Source organism: Watersipora subatra, chromosome 2 (genome assembly GCF_963576615.1).
Source record: "Watersipora subatra chromosome 2, tzWatSuba1.1, whole genome shotgun sequence".
NCBI classification, from domain to species: Eukaryota; Metazoa; Bryozoa; class Gymnolaemata; order Cheilostomatida; family Watersiporidae; genus Watersipora; species Watersipora subatra.
Genome location: NC_088709.1, coordinates 12,467,512 through 12,493,244, shown reverse-complemented (window position 1 = coordinate 12,493,244; position 25,733 = coordinate 12,467,512). Strand labels below are relative to the sequence as shown.

Sequence of the window (25,733 nt, the reverse complement as noted above, 5' to 3'; positions counted from 1 at the left end):
TCAGATAGTGTGGGCACTCAGATAGTGTGAGACCTCAGATAGTGTGGGCACTCAGATAGTGTGAGCCCGCAGATAGTGTGGGCACTCAAATAGTGTGAGACCTCAGATAGTGTGGGCACTCAGATAGTGCGGGCACTCAGATAGTGTGGGCACTCAGATAGTGTGAGCCCTCAGATAGTGTGAGCCCTCAGATAGTGTGGGCCCTCAGATAGTGTGAGCCCTCAGATAGTGTGAGAGCTCAGATAGTTCTCCCACCCAGATAGTGGGAGATCTGAGATAGTGTTGACCTCAGATAGTAGAAAGCAAGGGTGGTTCATGAGGAAGTACACTAGTAGGTACTTGTATAATAAAATTGGTTCATGAAAAAGATCTTGAGTTAGCTTGAGTTCTCGGGTAGGGTGAATCCTAAGAAAGTGTAGTTTTGTGAGAAAGTACATAAATTAAAATATATAATAATGATTATAATATGTTTGATACAGAGTAAACATAGTTATATCTTAAAACTGCCATTGCTATTGGTTAGAATTGAGGTCAAATATTATTCTAAATGTTTTCTCAACTAATCTAACTTTACAAATGCACAGGAGAGTTGGGACAAGGTGTTATGATTAACAAAGAAAAGCTTAGTCCTGAGGATAGGAAACGATATGAGGATGGCTGGCAAAATAATGCCTATAATGAGTTTGCCAGTGACCAGATATCTGTCCACCGGCAGCTTTTAGATGTCAGGGATCCTTTGTGAGTATTTAGTAAAACAAATTTGTTTGCACTGGTGAGCTTTAAAACTTTCCTAATGTACAGTTAACAGTAACATAAAAATAGTGTACTATATATAGTTTACAATAACCTACAGTAATGTATAACCTATAATCTATAATATATAATTTATATTAACCTACAGTAATGTATAATCTATAATATATAATTTACAATAACTTACAGCCATGTATAATCTATAATATATAATTTATAATAACCTACAGTAATGTATAATCTATAATTTATTAATTTATAATAACCTACAGTAATGTATAATCTATAATATATAACAACCTAGTGGTATTGAAATATTACGATTGATGTTTTTACTCTAATAACGCAAGAAGTACTATTTGTGTTCTCAAATTTTTTGGCAAACAGTGAGATTTGTGAGGGCAGCCACTGATATATTTCACAGAACTTAGGATAAATGCATTTAGATGGCAAACCTCATAAACACTCAAAGTAATAACAGTTAGTCAGACAATCGTAACTGATAATTTTATAATCAATAGTATGGCTAATGTTAACGAAAATGGTACGAGATAAATTAAGTTTGAGACTATAATATGCCAGTGTTTAGCAATAATAATAATGATGTTCTTGAATGTTTTGACTTATATTTCATTTTTGAGAATAAATTGCTGTTCATAACAATTTCTTATACAAAACTGAATGATGGCAAACATGTAAATGGTCTTTCACAATCTGGAAAGTCAGAAAGAGACAAGCTGTACTGTTATGTCTCTATCATCAATGCTCGCATCAGCATCAACTACATGAGATCTTGGTTAGCATTTGTTTAATGATTTTGGTTATTTTAGGCAGTTTTTGTTAATAAGATTAGTGTAACACTTGTTACACACAAATGTAAAACCAAAACATGTGCGACTCACAAAAATAATGTGACAGTCTAAGGTAGCCAAACTATAATAGTTGTTGCAACCTCTCGTACTTGAGGTAAAGTTATTTCAGTGTTTCAATTAATTTATTTTATTATTACACTACCAACCGATTTACCCTATAATAGTTAGCAGATGCTACTTGCTGTTCAGATGTAAGTTTCAACTGCAGGTGTAAAATAAAGATATATGCCAAGGATCTACCGAACACAAGTGTGATCATGTGCTTTCATAACGAGGCCTGGTCAGTCTTACTACGATCAGTACACAGTGTTATAGACAGATCCGATCCTAAACTTCTCAAGGAGATTATTTTGGTTGATGACTTCTCGGATATGTGTAAGTGACAGTTTTATTGAGAGTGTTTGAAACACCTGTTTAAGCCTGTATCTATGTAGATTGCGATGTTTTGATATTAGCTTGTTCTTACTAGTTGCTACAAGAAATACGTAGTAACTTGCCTTGTTACTAGGAAAACAGTTTTAGTTAAACATGAATGACATAGGTTTATCTCCGTATAATTCTAGTTTATTTCTTTATTATTAATTTCTAACTACAAATGAATATAAAAAAGTAACTTGGGCTATTATCGAATGTTTTACAATAACTTCTATTGACCATCTCTGGAAATAATTGAATATTACATTACAAACACTTTACCAACTTATAATGCAACTTTTTCAGGGGAATTGATTACAAAAACTGCCTCTCTGATAGGTCACGATTTAAATTAGTTTAATACAATTTATTTGAAATTATTTGTTCAGCTGCTTAAAGCTGGAGTCATCAGATTTTCTGATATGTGTAAGTGACAGTTTTATGAAAAGTGCTTGAGATGTAAGGAATGATTCCATGGAGTGACTGGACTACGACTTACAATGAACCTAAGTATTATTATTAAAAAAAATAATGAAAATATAACTCTAAGTTTTTTATTTTTAGTTCTAGTACATTACTAGTACAGTACTAGTACAGTACTAGTACAGTTCTAGTACATTACTAGTACAGTATTAGTGCAGTACTAGTACAGTACTAATACTGTATTAGTACTGTACTAGTAATGTACTAGAGCTGTAATAGTACTGTACTAGTACAGTACTATTACTGTACTAGTAATGTACTAGAACTGTACTAGTACTGCACTAGTACTTTACTAGTAATGTACTAGAACTATACTAGTACTGTACTAGTATTGTACTAGTACATTACTAGTACAGTATTAGTACTGTACTAGTACAGTGTTAGTATAATGCTAGTATAGCGCTAGTATAGTCTTAGTATAGGTTTGGTATAGTGCTAGTATAGTCTTAGTATGGTGCTAGTATAGTGCTAGTATAAGTGTTAGTATAATAGTACTAGTATAGTCTTAGTATAGTGTTAATATAGTGCTAGCATAGTGCTAGTATAGTCTTAGTGTAGTGTTAGTATAGAGCTATTATAGTCTTAGTATAGTGTTAGTATAGCACTAGTATAGTGCTAGTATAGTGCTCGTATAGTATAAGTTGATTGTTTAATATGCGCATAAATAAAGAAGATAAATAAATGCATAATTTTGACAATTTAAATTTAAGATCTACAGCAATGTAAAAACTGAAAATTATTGGGTACCTTGCAGAAGGAAACTGCAGTTATCTCAGCTCTCACTAAAATATAATTAATGATTTACCTGTAGATGCGTAACTTGCTCTATTTTGTAAAGCTTTTTAACTCAATTTATAATTTTCATGCTTTTGTAATTTGAGAATTACTTTGATCTACTTTGTTTGAATTTTGAGTATAGTTGATTTATTATATATTTAACAACTGGCTTCAGCTCATCTGGGGGAGCAACTCCAGAACTACATGGACAAGCTAAATATAGTGCAAATAATCAGAATGAAAAAGCGGGAAGGACTAATCAGATCTAGGCTGGCTGGTGCCAAGGCAGCATCTGGTGATGTGCTGACTTTTTTAGATTCTCACATTGAGTGTACTGAAGGTATGTAGAATCTAGATTTTAATATAATTTTTCGCATATTATATAAATGTCTTTTTTTAGATTTCTTTGTTACTGTTTGACTTTTTTTGTAAAAGTCATTAAAACTGAATACCATTTCCTCAAGTTGGTTTCAACCAAATCTTCATTCAAGTTTAACTGATAAGAGGGTTACAGCCCTACAGTAGTATTTTAGTGCGCTGGTCATCATGAAAATAATTTTATAAATGAATATTTTTAATTATGTTGGAAAGTTTGTTGCAAAATCTTTTTGTGTAAAATGGATTGATTATACATTTATGTCTGGTTAGCGGCAGAAAGAACTTATCTAAACTTGCCTAAACTTGCCTAAACTTGCCTAGACATTCTCATACTTGGCTAGAGTTGCTAGACATTTGTTTCTATATAGTTTGAACTAAACCTACTGTTTCTATCAGGATGGCTGGAGCCTCTGCTGGACGAGATTCACCAAAACAGTACGGTAGTTGTAACACCAGTCATTGATGGCATTCAGGACACAACACTAGAGTATCAAGGCAAAAATGAAAATGATGTTTACGTTGGAGGGTTCGACTGGAATCTGCAATTTAACTGGCACGAGATACCGGAGAGAGAACGTAAACGTCGTTTGGATAAGGTCGGTCCATGTGTACATATAAAAGATTTATTTCCTCCTTTTCATGCGTATGCTCAAGTTATCTATAACATTTCCTTGTTATAGATACGCTTGATTCTACTTTCTCTTTAAATATGGCAGTTGTTGCAACTTTTTTGTGGCAACCAAATTTCATATCTTTTCAAATAAAAAGGGCAGCCAGTTTATATTCTTGCAAAAGCTACTCAGTCTAACAGTAGCCATACAATAGAATATAATGCAATAATAGAATTGTGTAGGGGGCCTCGGCGACTAATCTCGTTGGTTAGTTACTTAATACACAAAATTATTGAATATGAATGTGGCATAAGCTGGTTTGACATTACAGTAGGTGCTCTTACAACATAAATAATCCGTTGCAGGAAGTTTTATGTTACGGTATAAGGATTTTATATTATACAAACAGTAAAGTACATGTAAATTGCTTAATCCGTTCTAAGATCTTTCCAAACTAACCTTTTTTACTATACAACAAAAACTAAATTTACTTTTTAATTTGTTGGCTGTACCGTAACTGCAATGTTATTGGTTTGCATTGAGAACATATTGCTTCCTTTTATCACTTTCACTTGTTTTATTTATGGTTCATGTTTGAGGTAATTTTACAATTAATTAAAGGAAGCAAATAAATAGACCTTTGACGTGTATTTACAACGATTTGTTTTGTTCAAACAGCAAGGTCTATTCTACAGAAGAAAACTAACAACAAATATTTTATACGTCTACAATAAAGTAAACAAAAATATACTTTTACTATAAAAAGAATGGTGTTTACCTCTCTATTTTTTATCTGCCCTCAGGAGTCAAGATAAGAATAAAAAATAGCTTTCAGTGATACTCCAACTCATGGAAAATCATGTTGGTAGACTGGTGATATAACACCTGCACTAATCGATCACTTTTAAGTAATTTTGAGTAATAGCACAGCTACTTACTTTTTCTATTTTGTCTACACATTTGCCACCCTATCATGGCAAACTACAATGTTATGGAACTTATATACAACTTATATACAAGTGCATATCTTGTATAATAAAGATTACACTATGCGTATGTCGTTTTGTCTCACAAGTGTAGCAAAAAAGGTGATTTTTAAGGCTAACCACAAGATTGCCGCTATTTAAATCGAATTTGATATTTTACGTTATATAGAATTCTTGACGTAGTACAAAGCAAAGATTTTACATAAAATCTTTATGTTATGTTGAATCTATGGTATAGGAGGAATACGTTATAGGATCATCAACTGAACACAATTTTCTGTGTAAGGAAACAGAGAAAAATGAAATCTTATTGTATTTCAACACTTTTACCTGTAATATGTGTATCATTATATGTTTGCTGCTGCTGTTATTCAAAAAAATAACTTTTGAAAATAATTGTTCAATTTTAAAACTAGGTCTTCTCTACCGCCTATTCACAGATTGTACCTACCTACCTGCATTATTACCTATTCGCATATCTACCTATCTATGTATATATCTATTCACATACATGTATCTATACCTGGCTATGTAATTACTTTATCTCAGATCTGCCTGTATGTGTATTTACCTTTTCAACTTTTCATTTACCTCTATTTGTCTGCTTATATATACATTTATCACTCGCTCTGTCGCATCTGATTATACAACATAGAAAACAACTGAACTTATATGAGTTTATTAGAGTATACCTGCCATATGTCTAACAGAAGTCAATCTCTATTATTGATTATTTGCAATCGCTTATTATGAACTTTCAATTACCCTTCATGCTTATATATATAAAAAAGATTCAATATTTTGGACTGTGCATCAAGACCTGTTTGACCCTATATTGTACACCTACTTGTATAACATTATTAGCTGTCGGTACAAGCTGACATGCAGTCTGTTGCAATTTGAATATCTATAAACCTACAGGGCTAAAAATTATAGCTCTCAACAACCTTAAGACTAGCAGAATTGAGAACTTAGCTGTCTCTTGTTGTGACTCCTGTTGTCAATGCTAATGTCACCCTTGATGTCACGCTTGATGTCACTTTTGATGTTACTCCTGATGTCACTCCTGATGTCACTCCTGATATCACTCCTGATGTCACTTCTGATGTCACCCCCTGATGTGACTCCTGATGTCACTCCTGTTGTCATTGCTGATGGCACCCCTGATGTTACTACTGATTTCACTCCTGTTGTCAATGCTGATTTCAACCCTGACGTCACTCCTGATGCCAAACCTGTTTTCACCTTTGTGTTTATCGCTGGTGTCACTTCTGCTCTCATTTATGTTGTCACCCCTGAGGTCACCCTGAAAGTTACCGCTTGGTACACTCCATACCATGGTTCATAGCTCATCTAATGCTACTCTTGATCGTCTACTCAAAACTGCATCTGAGGCTGGTGCTAATGCACAGACTACTGGTACCAATTGATCATAGGTGATCCACCTACTTTTACACCATCATAAAGTCTCGCAGCAGTTTTATCGTATTTTTTGATTGTCTTTGTTCTCCAGGTTTCACCAATCTACTCCCCAACAATGGCTGGCGGTCTCTTCTCCATTTGCAGAAAATACTTCATAGAACTAGGTACCTATGACGCAGGCATGGAAATTTGGGGTGGAGAGAATCTAGAATTATCTTTCAAAGTATGGATGTGTGGAGGGACCCTAGAAATCATTCCCTGCTCTCGTGTTGGACATATTTTCAGGTTGGATAATTTAATCATGAGTGTGATATCTTTATATTGCTGGTTTGAGATCAAATTAGCGTGACAGAATGTCAACCTTGACACTGTTTTACGGTCTCATTATAAGTTTTTTTAATTTTGCCAGGCATTTTTAATTATGGCGTAGGTATATTACAGTAACTGTGGTTCTATGATCTTGTCGAGAAAACATGTGAACTTGATCGTCGCAACATGCAGTTTAAACTTTAAAAAATAAAGCCTTAAAAATATGAATAAAATTTAATTAAGAAGTTTAATCAACCACTTATATAAAAAGATTTGCTAGACTATTAAATACCAAACCTGTCTAAATATATTGTGTATTATGCTATTCTATACTGGATAGGTTCTGGCTAACATCAGAAGGATAAAAACGGAGTCAAATTTGATGAGTTTAGTGAGCCAACTTGATCTGTTTCAATAATTTGAATAATAAAAAAAAATGTAACTTTATACTCCCTACAAACATTTTAGACAGTTTTTAAATGTAATTCCTACTGCATAGAATGCATCTAGCTAAAAAAAACCTTCAATAAACTCACTTCAAATATCAATATTTGCAATGTACTTGCCTTGTTTTTAGTTGTTACTGACTAAAGTTAGTATACAATATAAAAGCTGTTCTGAACACTATTTGTAATTATTGTCTAAAAAAGCCTTCAAAAGATTTAGATTTTTTAAAGATGTAATTGCATAAAGGCAATCGGAGCTAGAAAAATTAAAAGGAAAAATGCTACTTAAAACATGTGATCTTGAACAATGATTTTTTAGCATAAGAAATGGTTAATTTTGGAATAACAAGTTTTATTAGGCTGATTGTTTTTAAATTCTCAAATTTTACCTCCTAATCATCAAAGTTTAGTACTCAATACAGTCACTCAAATGGCAATAAACCGACTTTAAGACAGATATACATGTAGTGTCTAGAATTGTTACATTTGCAGCGTTTTCAAACTAGTTCAAAAGCCTAATTGTGGAGAGTATCTACTTGCAGGCGACGAAGTCCGTATATATGGAAGGAGGGAGAAAATGTTGTTGAAAAGAACAGCATGAGATTAGCGGAGGTCTGGATGGACGAGTACAAGAACTTCTACTATGAGAGATTCAATCGTCAACTGGTAAGTTGTACTACATAGATAAGCCCGAACCAAAACTTGGCAAAAACTTGAAAGATATTTTTCGCACATTATACTATGAAGAAAAACTGGGTAATTTTATTGTTTATTAATGCCCGAGCAGTTAAGTTCCAGGAGAGATAATCAGGTGTAATAACTAACTGCACAATTATTCCTAAACTGGCAAAGTTTGAGTTGATACAGGTGGGAGTGTGTAGGTCTACTGAGCTAAAAGTTGAAAGTTAATCCTGCTGTATGCAACCTTTATACTAACACTCTAAATGTGATTACGGCTAGTAGAGTGATGAACACAGCCTGTTCTAAAGTGCTATTATATCACTATATTATTACATTATTAAATTAATACATTATCACATTACTAGATTATATTATTATTAGATTATTATATTTACATATAACAATCACAGCAGCTCACACTGAATGTATTTGGCAAAATAGGAAAGATTACAACCACCTTGATGTGAAAATTCTTTTTTTATGTATTTGCTCAGATAAGTTATTCACTGCCACAAATATAACATATTGTTTCTAAACGATTTTATTTCAACTTTTAAGACACAGTTATTGAAATGATTTCTTTTAATCAAAAATTTCAGATTAATTTTTTGAAATTTATAACTCCCTTATGCTTTCTAGATTGGTAGTATTTACTAGCAATTTCTGGTTAACTCTTCATAGTCTTAGTGACTAGCATTGTAAGACACTGGGAATCGGTTAGTTATTTTAGTGAGCCATCATTTTAGTTTTCAAAGAGCTCTCCATTTTAGAGCGTATCTTTTTTAGATGTTTCCTATTGTGTACTTGCTATTTTTATAAGAGCATTGACATATGCTTGCTAAGGTGTAAATGTTTTAGGAGTGTGTGTATTGGCAGTCACTTAAAATTGCCGTATGATATCTGCTTTACTTGCTGCAAGAATAGGTTGAGCAGCTTGCTTTTTATGAATACTAGTACCTTGTCAGTCTAGTGGGCTGGGAGAGATTGGCTGATTGGTGTAGTGTTTGAGTTTGGGTGAACAAAGTTCAATGTCATCAGTTTGAACCCCATATTATGCAAGTTTTATTTTTTACTTTTAATTCTGGCTTTGGACAGTAACGTCTTTGCGATAGTAAAAACCAGCTGAATTTTTTGCGTTACTGAATAACAAAATAAAAACCCAATAAAATTGAGTAAGCTACTTGGTAACCTAATAACTTAAGCTAGTCTAATTCATTGCTATAAAAGTAGCTGCGAAACCAGTTGGCCAATAGTAATTTTGTAAGTGCTGCACAAGCATTTGCCCTATCATTCCAGATTATGGCAAGAACAGTGTAGTGTATGGGTTCGTTTGGCGGTCTGCAGTCATGGAGGTTTGGAATTAAAATCCAGTAGATTTTTTGCAGACTTTTTGCTCCTAAAACTTTATTACTATAATTGGACAAACAAACAACAGACAAACACCGAGATTTATATATATAGATTGTTGCCCTCAGCTAGACATGCCTTGGGTTGATGGCAAAGAGACCTCAACAAATGAAGATATCACCAGTTGCAAAGAGCAACTTTAGTTTGGTTGCCATACCTGTCACCACATGCTGCTTTTTAGGAATTGGCCACTGGGCTTCAGCTGTTTTGTAGCAAAACCGACAACAAAATATGTTTTTTTGTCAGTTACTCATTTAAATGTCAGCTACAACCCGCATAAACAGATAATGCTAGATACCTAATTTTGTAACAACGAAAAGGTGAAATCGCTCTATTTTTCAAAAAAAAGTTAAAAGCTAATACATATGCTGTGCAATTAACAATATTATTTAACCAGTAATTTTTTACATAGATAAATTGCTTTAGGTTTGGTTTTGGCATTTCAAATATTCCTTTACTTTGCGTGTTTAGTAAAACATTTGACAATCATTTTAATTAAATAGTTGGAACAGAAAGCTACGAAATCATCAATTCATTGCATTGGAGTAAAATATTCTCGAGCACATCTTCAATGAGCTTACAAATCCATATGTAAAGCTCATAATTTCCAGACCACTTTGCAGGGTAACTATGGAGACATATCCTTAGAGATCAAGTTTAAGGGAAGATTGAAGTGTAAATCATTCGAGTGGTAATTAAGGCGACACAACTCCAAAACCTCACTAATAGCTTAAACATCCAATTGAATAAACCGCTCTGCCTCCCAGCTGCAATGATGCAACAAATCCTTATACATAGCCTGTGACCCTTTTATCATATTACAGGGCAACTATGGAGACATTTCCTTGAGGATCAAGCTTAGGGAGAGATTGAAATGTAAATCATTTGACTGGTATTTAACAAACATCTTCCCTGAACTCTTCATACCTGGCCAGGCCACCCACACCGGTGAAGTATGCATGCACTAATACTCTCTTTGTCGGTGCCAGCCAGTAACAGGCATAGATAATAAATCAGAGATGGTTACAAATAAAAATACTTTTTTATTTACATTCAAATTCTGTGACAGCCAAATAATGGGTACCAATTTTGCAAAAAGAAATTAAGCTGTCTTCTTCCGCTTATAAGTACAGTCATACCTCGACACGCGAGCTTAATGCGTTCTGGGACTCATATGTCAATTTAATTGTATCTCAAGACACTTTTTTCTATATTAAATAATGAAATACAGTTTAATTCGTTCCCGCACTACAAAAAACCACCTAAAACAGAATATTAGAATGGAAAAATGTGTTTTTAATTGATGCAGTTTGCTACTTATGCTCACAAAATAAAAAAATCCTATTTAGTGGTAATTAGTATCTGCAATAAAATGTAACATTACTATGTATAGTACTGTATCAAGATTTCAATTGCCAAACAGGCGTAGCGATTAACGGTGATGAGAGAGACTTGACAGCAACGGGTTCGGTACACTATACTTTTGTGACGCTACGTAACATAAACTTTGAATTTAACTTAAATGAATTTAGCTGACTAAACACACACTTCAATCTAATTTTTAATCTTTTACTGAATTAAGCTTTAATTTAGTTTTTTGTTCTCTGTTTTCCGCTTGGCACTTTTTAAGAACTATCTCGTATCCTTGTATCTCAAAGGTTTTTTCGTACTCTGAGGCAAAATATTGCTCAAAGGTTTGCTCGTATTTCGATTTTTTTGTATGTCGGGACACTTGTATGTTGGGGCATGATTGTAAAGTTATTAGTGATTTTCAACGTAAACGAGCTTCTGCTAAGATGAGGAACCCATGCTAAACATTTTAATTAAATTTCCATAAATAAAGACAAATTACTTCACTTTACTTAAAAACAATGCATATGAAATTATGAATCCAGTTGAAAAAGGCAATGTACCCCAGTTGTTGTAAGCATCTGTAAATGCATGTAACTGAAATACCGTAAAACCTCTAATTGAATGCCATGGCGCTCTAATTTTCAACCCTTTCCTCTATAGTGGCGGTCAATTGGAAGTGGCGTTCAAGTAGAGGTGGCATTCAGTTAGAGGTTTTATGGTATACACTGTATGTAAAAGGTTCTATATAAGAATTAACTCACAATTTTACTCAGTTAATTTAAGCTGTCAAAAGCTAATGAAACTCTAAGCCAAATACTTGCCCTATTTTGTGACTTTAGGATTAGAATCCTCAGTGTTGTGTAAAAATGATGAAGGGTCGTAAAAGCATGAGATCCCTCCTCAGAGCACAAACAATATGTAGCCAATCATACTAACTCACAGACAATGATTAGCTAATCCTATTGATTAGGGACAGTGATCATCTAATCATGTCACATTATAAGCATTAGTCAGCTAATAGGACGGACTAGCAGACAATGGTCAGCCAATAAGAAAGACTAACAGACAATGGTCAGCCAATCAGATAAACTAACAGACAATGATCAGCTAATCAGATAGACTAACAGACAATTATCAGCTAATCAGATAGCCAAACAAACAAAGGTCAGCCAATAAGACAGAATAACAAACAATGGTGAACCAATAGGACAGACTAACAGACAATGGTCAGCCAATAAGAAAGACTAACAGACAATGATCAGCCAATCAGATAGACAAACAAACAATGGTCAGCCAATAAGACAGAATAACAGACAATGGTCAGCCAATAAATTAGACTACACATAACAAACAATGGTCAGCCAACCAGATAGACTAACATACAATGATCCACCAATCAGATAGACAAACAAGCAATGATCAGCCAATAAGATAAAATAACAAACAATGGTGAACCGATAGGACAGAGTAACAGACAATGGTCAGCCAATAAGGTAGACTAACAGCCAATGGTCAGCCAATAAGGTAGACTAACAGACAATGGTCAGCCAATAAGGTAGACTAACAGCCAATGGGCAGCCAATAAGACAGACTAACAAACAATGGTCAACTAATCGGGCTGAATAACAGACAGTGATCAGCATATCATTTTACTACTTGTAGAGGCAAATATTTGATGCGTTTAATGTGCTTTATGGCAGAAATTTTATTGCTTATGCAAATAAACATAAATGACATGAATAACATAAATAGAGACATAAGCAATTAAATTAAATTGCAGTGCAACAAGTTGGCTGAAAGGGTGCTAAAAGTAGCAAACAATGGCTTAAGCCTGGTTCCCAAATACGCCGCAAAGCACCAGTGACAGCACCGCAGGCTATTGTGGTGAAATGTGAACCTACATGCCGGGTACCGCCGAGTTTCACCGAGTATCACCGGTAGTTGCCGGCGGTCAACACAAGAGTTTAGCGGTGTTCAAATTTTGCAAAAACGTTGGCGGCAAGACCTTCCCAAAATGCACTGTACAGGTGAAGGTCACCATTATCGCAATGACATGCCGATTGAACGTTTTTGTGTGGTTATTAGCGATGCAGCTTTATGTGAACAGAAGCCGCCGAGCTTAGCGTCCCAAGCATTTTGCTGCGCAAGATTACCACCGGGGTCTCGCAAACGAAATTGGAAACAGGCTTTATGCATGATGGCTAAATATGCATGGGATTTTCACATGGTTTTCCCATCTTCACAGAAAATCACCTGCTAAGTATAGAATATAAAAGCCGAGCATGATTTCAACGAATACAGCCTGCTGCTTATTTTTCTGAAAAAATTATGCCACACCTAAAAGGCTTGTCTCACTTTGAAGTAGCTTTACAAATCTACAGCGAATACATAACCATGTGGTGTAAAGTTAGGAAGAAGTTAATCAGAAATACCAACTTTGTTGAGAGTTGTGAAGATTTACTAACCCTGATTTGTTAGAACCTTCTAGAATCTGTAGTCAGCATCTATGCATGAACAAGTATACTTGTTCAGGATTGGTTTACAAATACTTTTACCTCTTTCTTGCTTCCTTTACTCTATTATACTCTGAATACTCTAACATCTCAATGAATAATTATACCTGCAGGTACAAAATGAAGTTAATTACTACTGCTTGGTTTATACCTGCAGGTAAGAAATAAAGCTAACAACTACTGCATAGATGGACTATCCAACTACTTATACTACGATCAACCGATTGGATTTTTGCCGTGTCATGGCCTCGGAGAGAATCAGTATTGGCTGATGAGCAAGAAAGGAGAAATACGGCGCGATGAGGCTTGTCTTGATTATGATGGCAGTGGTAAAGTGAAAACATACCTCTGTCACAATCTGGAAGGCAACCAAAAATGGGTGTACAAAGAGGTACCTGGCTTAGTGTCAATCTGTATGATATTCCAAAGCGCAGTTTCAATGTGTGGAAGCACAGGTTGTTGTTTGTACACACATGTGTGATACCGATGGCAATGCCCTAGGTTGCTTTCATTTCATTCAGATAGCTTGCAAATAGATTTTCGAAAACCTGGATCTCAGAAACCAGATGAAGTTTTGAAACCAAATATGTTTAGTAACGTAGCTGAAGACAGGAAGCATATGCTTATAAATTTTGCACAAAATCTGTCAAAAATTATGTAAATATATATGATTTAGGTAGACTAACAGACAGACACAACAATAATAAAGTGGAATATATTAATATAGACTAGTAACAAGTCCATATTTTATGTCTACTAGTATATCAGCAGTGTCGTGCGCCATGAGAGATCATCATGAGTAATTACTGTATGCACAGTTATTCTGTAAGTGGCACAATTAGTAGTGTGCTTGGCTGCAAATCGAGTGTTCAATTCCTGCGCGATGTATTTTTTTCCTAACTAAAAACATGGTTTTGGATAGAGGGACAGACGGATAGACATGATTCTTATTATAATAAAAACTAGCCAAATTCCCGGCTTTGCACGGTCATTAAAAACAGCTTATGAACAATGGCAGGTAATGCATTTGCATGTCACTTGCCATTAGCCTGGCACATTGTCAATGAATAATTTGAGTAAGTTACTATCCGTTTGCTAAACTTACTAATATGAGCCGTAAGAGCAAGCTTTAGTGATGTTGCATAATGCAGAGTGCTATGCATATTTTAACTGATATGGAGGCTTATACCTCCCAATAAATCCATTGCATCTCGCGTAGCCTAAATTGTTAGGTTATTGACTGGTGAGTGGGAGATTCTGACATCAACTTCATCACTAAGCTGAGCTTTCATTTTTAGATTTTAATAGCTATAGTTAGACAGACCAAATGACAACAGACTGGAATTTATATATATATAGACTGAAAAAAATATTCATGATATGTTACAAGAAACATTAATGATGCTAATTCTCGGTATTTGAAAAATATCATTCATCTACACAGAATAAATAAATAAACTTCACAGCTTTCTTGATTATTGTATGGAAGTGAATGCTGTCTGAGTACATAAGCAAATTTTCGTTTTGAATTTATTCTTACCTAGCAATAACTTGTTGCAGAATTTTACAAGATGTCCAACTGTTGCGTGCTTGAGTTCACAACGCCATGAAATTTTTGAGAAACCCCAGGCAAAACGAAACAGTAGATTCGAGTGAGCAGTCGGACATCATCAAATTTCCTATCAGTTTTACTTTACATACCGATTCAGCTCGTGACAAGACAAGCTATTTTCTACATGGGTTTCAACATCCTTACTTCTCAGCAAACAATTGATTTAAGGCGGATTTACTCCAGAATGATTTGTTGGAGTTGCCTCCACGCCGATAAAGTCTGTTTGGAATAAAACAAAAAACGGTTGTGAAAATGGCTTTGTCTTAGCTACTGACACAAAATCAGTAAAATGTTGCCTACTTTATTTTTTCGTGCTTGATGGCCGTTATTGGTGGAATACTACATGGCGTTGACCTATTATATCTCACAATGTTAATAATGATGAACATTTGAAATACAACCGAATGGAATGGATATCGATGTTGCATTTTACTGGCTTAAATAAATGATTCATTTTATAGCGTCTGAGTTGGTTTGGTTTAAAGTCTTTGCAAAAACTTATTTTAAATTGTGAACAGACTAAATGCATTTTTAGCTCCAACACTCTCAGTGGAAACAACTCGTAGTATAGTAGTAACACATAGTAGTAGCAGTACCAGTAGTAATAGTAGTATGCGATAGTAGTAGTAACAGTAGTATTAGTAATAATAGTAGTAGCAGCAGTATTAGCAGTAATTGTAGTAGTGGTAGCAGTAGCAGTAGCAGTGGCAGTAGTAGTAGTAGTATTAGTAATAGTAGTAGTAATAGTAGTAGTAGTAATAGTAGTAGTATTAGTAGTAGTAGTAGCAGTAGTAGTAGTAGTAGTAGTAGTAGTAGTAGTAGTAGTAGTAGTAGTAGTAGTAGTAGTAGTAGTAGTAGTAGTAGTAGTAGTAGTAGTAGTAGTAGTAGTGATAGTAGTAGTAGTAGTAGTGGTAGTAGTAGTAGCAAAAGAGTAACCAAATTAGACTTGTATTTCATTTTTTTCATTAAGGTTCACTGTAACCTTTCCGTAGTACTGAACAATTAGTCCATGTGGCAAGTGTACGTAGTTTTTCTCTTAATGATTTTTATTTGTTTCAGAGTGGACTGATCGAGCATTCTGTATCTCAGTCTTGTATGGAAGGTTCGGATGCAGGGGAGCTGGTCATGAACATTTGTGATGTTAATAATATACGTCAGCTTTGGTTGTGGCCACAGCGCAAATAATATAGCAGCAAGTCAGCAGCAGGACAATTTGTGTTTTATACTCCACCATCATAGAAATGTATTTGTTTGAAACACCATCATAGAATAGTAGTATTTGTTTGGCTGTAGCAGATTAGGTATTTGCCACTCAAAACCTTCGCTAATGACTTGAAGTGCTTTGGAGTGAGAATGGCAGTAGAGAATAGGGTAGCTCATTTACCACCACCGACAATGTATAAAGCTCTGAATGGGTTAATAAAGGAATATTAAAAAAATCAAAGTTAGGTAACATTTGTCATTTGTGGGCTTTTTACCAAAGGTCAGAAGGAAAACAGATAAGAAAATATTTAATCAAGATTGCTGTAGTTCATACCTCAGTCTGTTCATACAGTGAATACTTCAGTCTAGTCAAAAATACATATACGTACAAGTACAGTAGTTGTGTAAAGGATATGCAACAACCCCATACTATTTCACAAGTAACCAAACCCCTTTAGAGTACAAGGTTTTATTTACTTTCATCAAATAGATAGATAAATAAATACAGTCAATGCGTGTGCAGAAAACAGCTGCATATAAAAGTTTTCGTGGGCTCTATATCTTTCTGTTTATCGAGCTCCTTATATAGTCTTCTGGATGGTAAACTGCCCCTTGTTTGGAAAATCCAGCTCGGTAGCCGGTTGACCCTTTTGGTACCGACTAGTTGGCCCAACAAGCTGTCTCTCCCTATCTGGCAGTCGGCCTGTTGTACGTACTTATAGCTATCTCACCATCGGAGGCGGCTCAGATTCCTCTGGCATCGGTCTAGCCGGACTCGCCTGAATCTCTCTTAGCTCGGTCGAGACGGGCTGTCCTTTTTTTTCAGCTCGACCGGCTGGCCGAATTGGTTTTCTTTGGCTCTGAGAGCAGCTATGATTTTCCATTACAGATGCTCAAATAGTAGAAATTTATTTTTACATGAATTCGAATACACGGAAAATTTATATAAAATTTTTACTTTGTATTATGTAAGAAATTTCGCATAACAATGAATCTATATTATATGTACTAGTACCCTGGCAGTTTAGTGCGCTGTGAGAGATCATCAGCAGTGCCAATAAAGGATGAATAAAAAGCTGCACAATTATTTACAAATACACGATTAGAGATGTTTGAATGAGGTGTTAGTGAATGAACCTACCAAGCTGCATGTTTTGAGTTGAAGTGTTTTAAAAAGTTTTTTATTATTGTAACCTTTAACCTTTAACCCTGACTTCAGACAAATGGACATACAGACACTGCTCTTACTTTAGTAAATTCTTTTTTTATTTTATTCAAGGCATTTACAATTTGTTTTACTGCATAGACCTTGCTGTTTAGAAATGTAGGAACATATAGATTTAAATTGAGATTGAAGATGTGCATTCCCCTAACCTAACCTGAAATTACCTTTATCATAATCATGAATCAAAAACTGAGTAAAACTAATAAGAAAAAGAGAAAAATTGTCAATAAAAACCAATAATAACACAGTCATTAAATTAAAAAAATTCCCTATTTTTCCCTATTTTGAGGACCAAAAGGTCAGTTTGGGCAGATCAAACTGGGCAATTTACGTTATTTTACTATTCGTATATACGTCCCTATAACGTAAACGTTATCAAAATGGATTATTTACATTGTAGGAGTGTCTACTGTATTGATATTTCTAGCTAAAGATAAATGCTGCAAGGATCCAGCATTAAAAAGTGCAACTGGTGACCCTAGCAGCATCTATGACACATATTTATGACATATGTTTACGCAGAATTCATCAACAGATTTAGTGAAAGACTTACTGCGGTCATATAGAAATGATAGACAATATAATTACTGTGAGCTGGATTATCACTAGTCAGGGCTGGTCACAGCAGATGAAACAAATAATGGCAAAGGGTAGTAAAGTAAAATTATGCGTAGTGAAAAAAAAGCTCTTTTCTTCCATGTCAGTGACACAAATATAATTATTTCTAGCAAGGATCTTATACAAAGCACTGATATGATTTCTGCTGGTTCATCAAGTGATATATACAGTTAGTCCTTGGTCTATGGTCACTTCTAAATACACATCTATCAACATAAAATACATTTCTTTCGGCATACGAAGTAACTTTGAGCATACTACGTGTAAGAACTAAATAGGATAATTGGATCCTAGCCCTGACAATAGGTTTATCTCATGTCTATACATAATACAGTGACATGCATAAGCACAGCCCTTTAATGGGGTTCCAACACTTTTTCTGGTTGATGTCAGGGGATTGTGTGCCATACCCTCTCTGACACCAGGTAATGAGGCTTGAACTACTGATCTGCTGCTTGACCTTCCACAGCACTAACCGCTGCAATACAGCTGCTCTGTAACAATAAAAAAGTTCTCTGTGATTGGAAACAACTCGATAAGCGTCAATTATCAATCTTGTTCACGATAGATATGCTCAGTGTATTAATAAAGCATGGTAGAACAACTCTACTCTAATTATTCAGATGGCTTATCTGACCTCTCCAAGTTTAATTGCATGCTTATCACAACCTAAAGCCAAAATATCAATACATACTTCAGTGTTAGGCCTAGATGCATTACTAATAATATCGCAACATGTTAATTTGTTGTGTTTTAGCTACCTTATCATGTAACTAACAGCCACATATTTACTAGATGATAAGGCTATACTGACCAGCTTTCTTTTGTAGTAAATCAGTCACTGTTACATCTACTAGGGTCATGAGCTAATAACATTAACTTTGTTGCTTGTGAATGGTTTTGTTTTAAATTCTGTTACTTTTATTCAATAAAGCTTAATATGTTTTGGAAAATAGTGAGGAGAAAAACCATCCATTTCTTCATCAAGCTTATAGCTTATGCTACAATAATATGGTTTCTCATTTGTGTCATCTTCATGGAGAGCGCTAATCATGATGGTAAACCAATGGAGCTAAAAAGGTGAGTTATAAGCTGGCAATAATAATAGATGCTGACAGTGACAGCATTCTGATAATAACAACTAGCATGTAATAATTACATGAAGCTGTCTGCCTTTCACCTAGTGAATAGCGAGAAAAACTGAAACTTAAAGTTTTGGTAAGACAGGTCAAAGTTCACAAAAAACATAATTATTTGTTACGTTTTGCTTGCTTACTAAAAGCAAAGTTTATAACACCCAGTTTTTTTGTCATCAATTAAGGTAGTTGTCTTTTTGTGGAATTAGTATCAACTTTTAATATTACTTATTTTGAATATGAAATGTATTAATTTTAATAATTGTGTTTGGTGTACGAGAGATTGTCATTAGGTTTCTGTTGCAGATCAAAAACCTCTGTAAATCAACTTAAACCTTCTCAACAAAAGCGAAGCGTAGCTTCTCCAGAAGCAGATCTTCTACATAAACCGATAAAGCGGTTGATCAGTTTATCGCATTATGAGGAACCTGACAGGCGTATAAGATCTCCACTTGTTCGTGCACAGATAAACAGAACCACAGCTAATACTAATCTTCCAGGTAAGAAGTGGTAGAGGCCGAAGTTAATCCAGTCCAAAGATTTTGAGCAAAATATCACTGTTATTTAGGAACACAAATTTGAATGGTAAAATGGTGCCGCATCTATACGTACACTAGAAATTCCCCTGTCATGCAGCCCAAGACCAAAATGATAATGGAAAAAGAAAGAGTACTGCTGGTTGAAAAATGCAATATTAGCAGTCAAATGGCACTGCAGTGCAATAGGAGAACTGCAATAGTAGCTGCAATGGTAGCTGTAATGTACTGGGTGTTATTATGTACAAAAAACAGCAATAATGAAAGGAAAAAATTATATGTTTATATCTTTCCGCTGCAATAGGAGAACTGTAATATTAGAGGTAAAACAGCAAGCTGCTGTGTAATATACATACATATATATATATATATATATATATATATATATATATATAAATTGTTTCCTCACCCCGAATACACAATGGGTGGTAAATTATGCTCTAACTCGGGTCTCCTACCAGAGACCTGAGAGTTTGAGCACTCGCCTCAAGATCTTAGCTGTTCCCAATAGCGCACTTTAGGAATGATATATATATATATATATATATATATATATAAATTGTTTCCTCACCCCGGATATCCCGTATGGGTGGTAAATTCTGCTCTAACTCGGGTCTCCTACCAGAGACCTGGGAGTTTGAGCACTCGCCTCAAGATCTTAGCTGTTCCCAATAGCGCACTTTTCTGCAACTCACCTGAGTTGATTGTTGTTGGTATTTGGGCAAGCCACACTTTATGCGCCGGTGTTATTGCGCCCAGTGCTCCAATGACTACTGGGATTACAGTTGTTCTTACATTCCAGCATTTTTCAATTTCTTCTCCAAGAGGGAGATATTTCTCTACCTTTTCTTTTTCTTTGCTGGCTATATTGTAGTCATTGGGTACTGCTATATCTATTATAGTAGCCCTCTTGTTCTCCTTGTCTACCACTACTATATCTGGTTGGTTTGCTAGGACATGCTTGTCAGTTTGGATGTAGAAGTCCCAGAGGATCTTAGCGCGGCCATTTTCATTCAACTTACCAGGAGCTTCCCCCAGTGTTGTGGTTTATTAAGGCCATACTCATCACATAGACTTCTATACACAATACCTGCGACATGATTATGCCGCTCAGTGTATGAGTTCCCTGCTAGCTGCCTGCATTCACTGATGATGTGTTGGATGGTCTCAGGTGCATCTTTACACAGTCTGCATCTAGGATCGTCTCTAGTGTGATAGATTTTCGTTTGGAGTTGCCTTGTTGGGAGCACTTGCTCCTGGGCTGCCATGATTAGCAACTCTGTATTGGCCGTTAGGTTTCCTTTGTTCAGCCACATATATGTCTGGTGAAGATCGCCAACCTTAGATAGTTGTTGGTGGTAAGCACCATGAAGAGGTTTCGTGTGCCAGTCAATTTTCTCATCATCAGGGCGAAGGTCCGTTGTAAGAGTTGTATATATATATATATATATATATATATATATATATATATATATATATATATATATATATATATATATACCCATATTTCAGAGTTAGGAGTTGAATAAATATATACCAGTTAGGAGGTTTCGGAATATAAGGGATTAGGAGTTAACGCAAATATATATGGGTAAGCCTCCTATATGGTCTAATTTATCTACATTGTAGATATATATATATTTATTCACCTCCTAATTATAATATATTTTTATGGAAATCTTAGGAGAATATGGTATCATACAATATATATTCATCGCCTTATCATACTTTGTATATATGCATTCTAGAAAAACTGTCAAAACTTGGAGAATGTCTAGATGGTTGTTGTAAATTACATATCAATTTGAAGGTAAAATAATTCATACCTCAATGAGTAAGCAAAAATAATGATTACCAGTTAGTGGATTGCTACAACTTACACATAAATTATAATGTTACCATTGTAACTTATGTAATAGTCACAATGGAAACATTACATAGCATGGCACAGCTTACCTACCCTTTAGTAAGATGCCGTAATCTATATCATTTAGGAGTTTGCTATAACTTGTTTGTTTGAGAGGCTGCTCTGATTTACATATAATAAAGTATGTTGCTATAACTTATAGATCACTTGAGAAAATGCTATAATTTGAATTTCACATAGTTGGTAGCAATTATCTATATATCAGTGAGAAGGCTGCTATAAGTTATATATTATTTAGGAGGCTGCTGCTATTTATAAATTGTTTTGGAGGTTGCTATAACTTACATATCATTGCAGAGGCTGCTATGAGTTACATATAGTTTAGGATGTTGCTATCACTTATAGATCACCTAAGACCTTGCTATAATTTGAATTTTCCATAGTTGATAGCTATTATTTATATATCAGTTAGGAGGCTGCTATCGATTATATATTAATTAGGAGGCTGCTGATATTTATATATCATTTAGGAGGTTGCTATAACTTACATATCACTGCAGAGGCGGCTATGAGTTACATATAATTTAGGATGTTGCTATCACTTATAGATCACGTACTACCTTGCTATAATTTGAATTTTCCATAGTTGATAGCTATTATTTATATATCAGTTAGGAGGCTGCTATGGATTATATATTAATTAGGAGGCTGCTGATATTTATATATCATTTAGGAGGTTGCTATAACTTACATATCATTGCAGAGGCTGCTATGAGTTAGATATAATTTAGGATGATGCTGTCACTCATAGATCACCTAAGACCTTGCTATAATTTGAATTTTCCATAGTGCATAGCTATTATTTATATATCAGTTAGGAGGCTGCTATGGATTATATATTAATTAGGAGGCTGCTGATATTTATATATCATTTAGGAGGTTGCTATAACTTACATATCATTGCAGAGGCTGCTATGAGTTACATATAATTTAGGATGATGCTATCACTTATAGATCACCTAAGACCTTGCTATAATTTGAATTTTCTATAGTTGATAGCTATTATTTATATATCAGTTAGAAGACTACTATGAATTATATATTAATTAGGAGGCTGCTGCTATTTATATATCATTTAGGAGGTTGCTATAACTTACATATCATTGCAGAGGTTGCTATGAGTTGCATAGAATTTAGAATATTGCTATGACTTATAGATCACATAAGAGTTTACTATAATTTGAATTTCATATAGTTGGTAGCTACTATTTATATATCAGTTAGGAGGCTCTAATGAATTATATATTACTTAGAAAGCTGTTGCTATTTATATATCATTTAAGAGGTTGCTATAACTCACATATCATTGCAGAGGTGCCATGTGTTACACATAATTTGGGATGTTGCTATCACTTATAGATCAACTAAGAGTCTGCTATAATTTGAATTTCATATAGTTGGTAGCTACAGTACTATTTATATATCAGTTAGGAGGCTGCTATGAATTATATATAAATTAGGAGGCTGCTGCTATTTTTAAATCGTTTAGGAGGTTGCTATAACTTACATATCATTGCAGAGGTTGCTATTAGTTACATAGAATTTAGGATGCTGCTATGACTTATAGATCACATTAGAGTTTACTATAATTTGAATTTCATATAGTTGGTAGCTACTATTTATATATCAGTTAGGAGGCTGCAATGAATTATATATTAATTAGAAGGCTGCTGCTATTTATATATCATTTAAGAGGTTTCTATAACTTACATATCATTGCAGAGGCTGCTATGGGTTACATATAATTTAGGATGTTGCTATCACTTATAGATCACCTAAGACCTTGCTATAATTTGTATTTCCCATAGTTGATAGCTAGTATTTATATATCATTTAGTAGGCTGCAATGAATTATATATAAATTAGGAGGCTGCTGCTATTTTTACATCATTTAGGAGGTTGCTATAACTTACATATCATTGCAGAGGTTGCTATGTGTTACATAGAATTTAGGATGCTGCTATGACTTATAGATCACGTAAGAGTTTACTGTAATTTGAATTTCATATAGTTGGTAGCTACTATTTATATATCAGTTAGGAGGCTGCAATGAATTATATATTAATTAGGAGGCTGCTGCTATTTATATATCATTTAAGAGGTTTCTATAACTTACATATCATTGCTAACTTTCTGCTCACTAAAATAAACGAATAATGTAACTCAATATTTATAAATATGGTCTATGTTATAGTTTCTTATTCAGTCACATATCGCTGCTGCACTGCATACAAAAACTTAAAAAAATTAGTTGGTAACAATACATGGACGCAACTCAGTTACTGTGATTGCTAAAATGAAACACACACATCTTTGCTTGCTGTGCATATTATCTACAGTAATAATATGAATTACTTGCACAACATACTTAGTTACTCAATCTAACATACAATAACAGCAATGTCTTTCTATTCATCTTAAGCCACTCTTAGAATGTTAAGTAAAAACATTTTCCCACTCGGGAATGGAGTGTCAGGTTGCAAAACCTGCGCAATACCACAGCACCATAAATTGGGTAGATTCCAAACAAGCCCATTGTGCCTATGTAGAACCCAGGGAAAAACTTAATGTCACATAGAGAGCCAATAAAAATACAATAACATTCTATCTTGAGGGCATTTTCGCTTTCAAAACTTCTTTCTTACTGCAATTTATTGTTAGCAATGATCAGTCGGGCTGGACCCAGCACAGTACCAAATTTTTTCTAACTTTAGATCTCTTGACTTTGGGTGGTTTTATTGATCAATAGTAATACTGAGTGCTGTTATTCACCTTTTACCAGTAATAATAATGCCCTGAACTGTCAAGAAATTGATAGAACATTCTACTCAGACACATTCACTTAAATTTGGAAAATGACCCAAAAAGATATATTTCTCATTGTGTAGTGAGTTTCTGATTGTTTTTAGTCAAGCACAGCGTTCTAAGTAATTTTTTGGGCTTGTCGGTTTGACAGTAAGTTGTCAGTAGACTGGCTGCTGCGGCATATTTTCTTATATTTGGTTTTTCTTTAAAAGAATTATTATAATTTATCTTAGAGCTTGTTGCTTGAATAATACATCATAGTGTACAGTGCAGTACAACAGATAATATCTATTGTCGGTATTGTATTATCTATCATAGTCATTGTTTTATGCACATTTTCTGTACATAAAATAATAGCTAAGACTGCTTGATACAAAATAACTATTCAAGTGCATTACTGCGGAGTTGGTCTCTTTTAGTCTTCAAAAAGAGCACATTTATTGACAAATACAACGCAATGATAATAAGAAGGTTCAACAACATAAAAAATTCAGCTGGCATTTTTTCCCGCAGCCTTCTTTAGCAAGTTGTTGGCTCGAGCCCGAATCACTATAACACTTCTGTTAGGCAGCGTTGAGTGTATAGCATCCAACACCGATCTTGTTGGCAGTTTGCCTGATTCTTCAGTCCAGTGCTTGTCAAATTCTGCTATTTCCTCTGCACTTTACCGTTTTCTGCTGACTGAAATAGTAAATAATGTGAATTATCATTTATAAAAATCTGATAAGCTATGGCTTTGATGAATCACATATCATTGCTCAGCTCCATTCAAAAGTTAAATAAGCTGGTTTATGTGCGGCAAGTCAAAACAGAATTGACGGTTTCTCAGATACAAGTGAACAATAAGGACATTAATGCTCGTTAGTGTCATTTCTCATTTAGTAATATAATACTTAACCAATGTATTGTTATTCAAAACACACATATACTGTAGAAGGTACTTTGATGACCACTTCTATATACTACTTTAGTAGCTAATTATGAAACTAAATGGTGTGCCACTTGTGTGCATGCGATAGAGCAGTTTGGATTTCTATTTGCTTCAAACTATTAGAGAAATGATCAGGATTAACATTCATTGAGCAGTCTCAATAGCCAGTGTTCAGAACGATTGGTGCTAAGCTTAGTGTGACCTGACTGGGTAGCTATTTATTGAGTCATTAATTAGGCTAATACTTGACCTATGGGGTCAACCACTGTGGTTAAACACGCATTGTTCAGGTCTTCCTTGAAACCACTAATGCCTAGATTGCTCTAGATACCTAA

The 25,733-nt window shown here is 34.5% G+C and overlaps 2 protein-coding genes across 2 annotated transcripts in view; both read left to right on the top strand.

Annotated features, from left to right (window-relative positions):
- The first annotated feature begins 711 nt into the window (after window positions 1-711).
- Window positions 712-16,273, top strand: LOC137387728 (polypeptide N-acetylgalactosaminyltransferase 5-like). Its single transcript, XM_068074228.1, has 9 exons — window positions 712-738; window positions 1,834-2,000; window positions 3,475-3,639; window positions 4,074-4,273; window positions 6,788-6,981; window positions 7,994-8,117; window positions 10,364-10,492; window positions 13,563-13,796; window positions 16,077-16,273. Exons 2-9 carry the CDS (start codon window positions 1,883-1,885, stop codon window positions 16,200-16,202), a joined length of 1,290 nt encoding a protein of 429 aa, XP_067930329.1. The 5' UTR covers window positions 712-738; window positions 1,834-1,882; the 3' UTR covers window positions 16,203-16,273.
- Window positions 16,274-19,099: 2,826 nt separating this feature from the next.
- The window catches only part of LOC137387958 (polypeptide N-acetylgalactosaminyltransferase 5-like), a 30,007-nt gene continuing 23,373 nt past the window's right edge, over window positions 19,100-25,733 (top strand). Inside the window, exons 1-2 of the mRNA XM_068074475.1 lie at window positions 19,100-19,143; window positions 19,506-19,699. Coding sequence (XP_067930576.1) covers window positions 19,100-19,143; window positions 19,506-19,699 — 238 coding nt within the window. The remainder of the gene's footprint in view (window positions 19,144-19,505; window positions 19,700-25,733) is intronic.

Coding starts and splice junctions, on each gene's coding strand:
- LOC137387728 (XM_068074228.1), top strand. CDS start 1,883: ATGTGCTTTCATAACGAGGCCTGGTCAGTCTTACTACGATCAGTACAC. Junction 2,001..3,474: donor TGATGACTTCTCGGATATGT/GTAAGTGACAGT, acceptor AACTGGCTTCAG/CTCATCTGGGGGAGCAACTC. Junction 10,493..13,562: donor AGGCCACCCACACCGGTGAA/GTATGCATGCAC, acceptor TTATACCTGCAG/GTAAGAAATAAAGCTAACAA.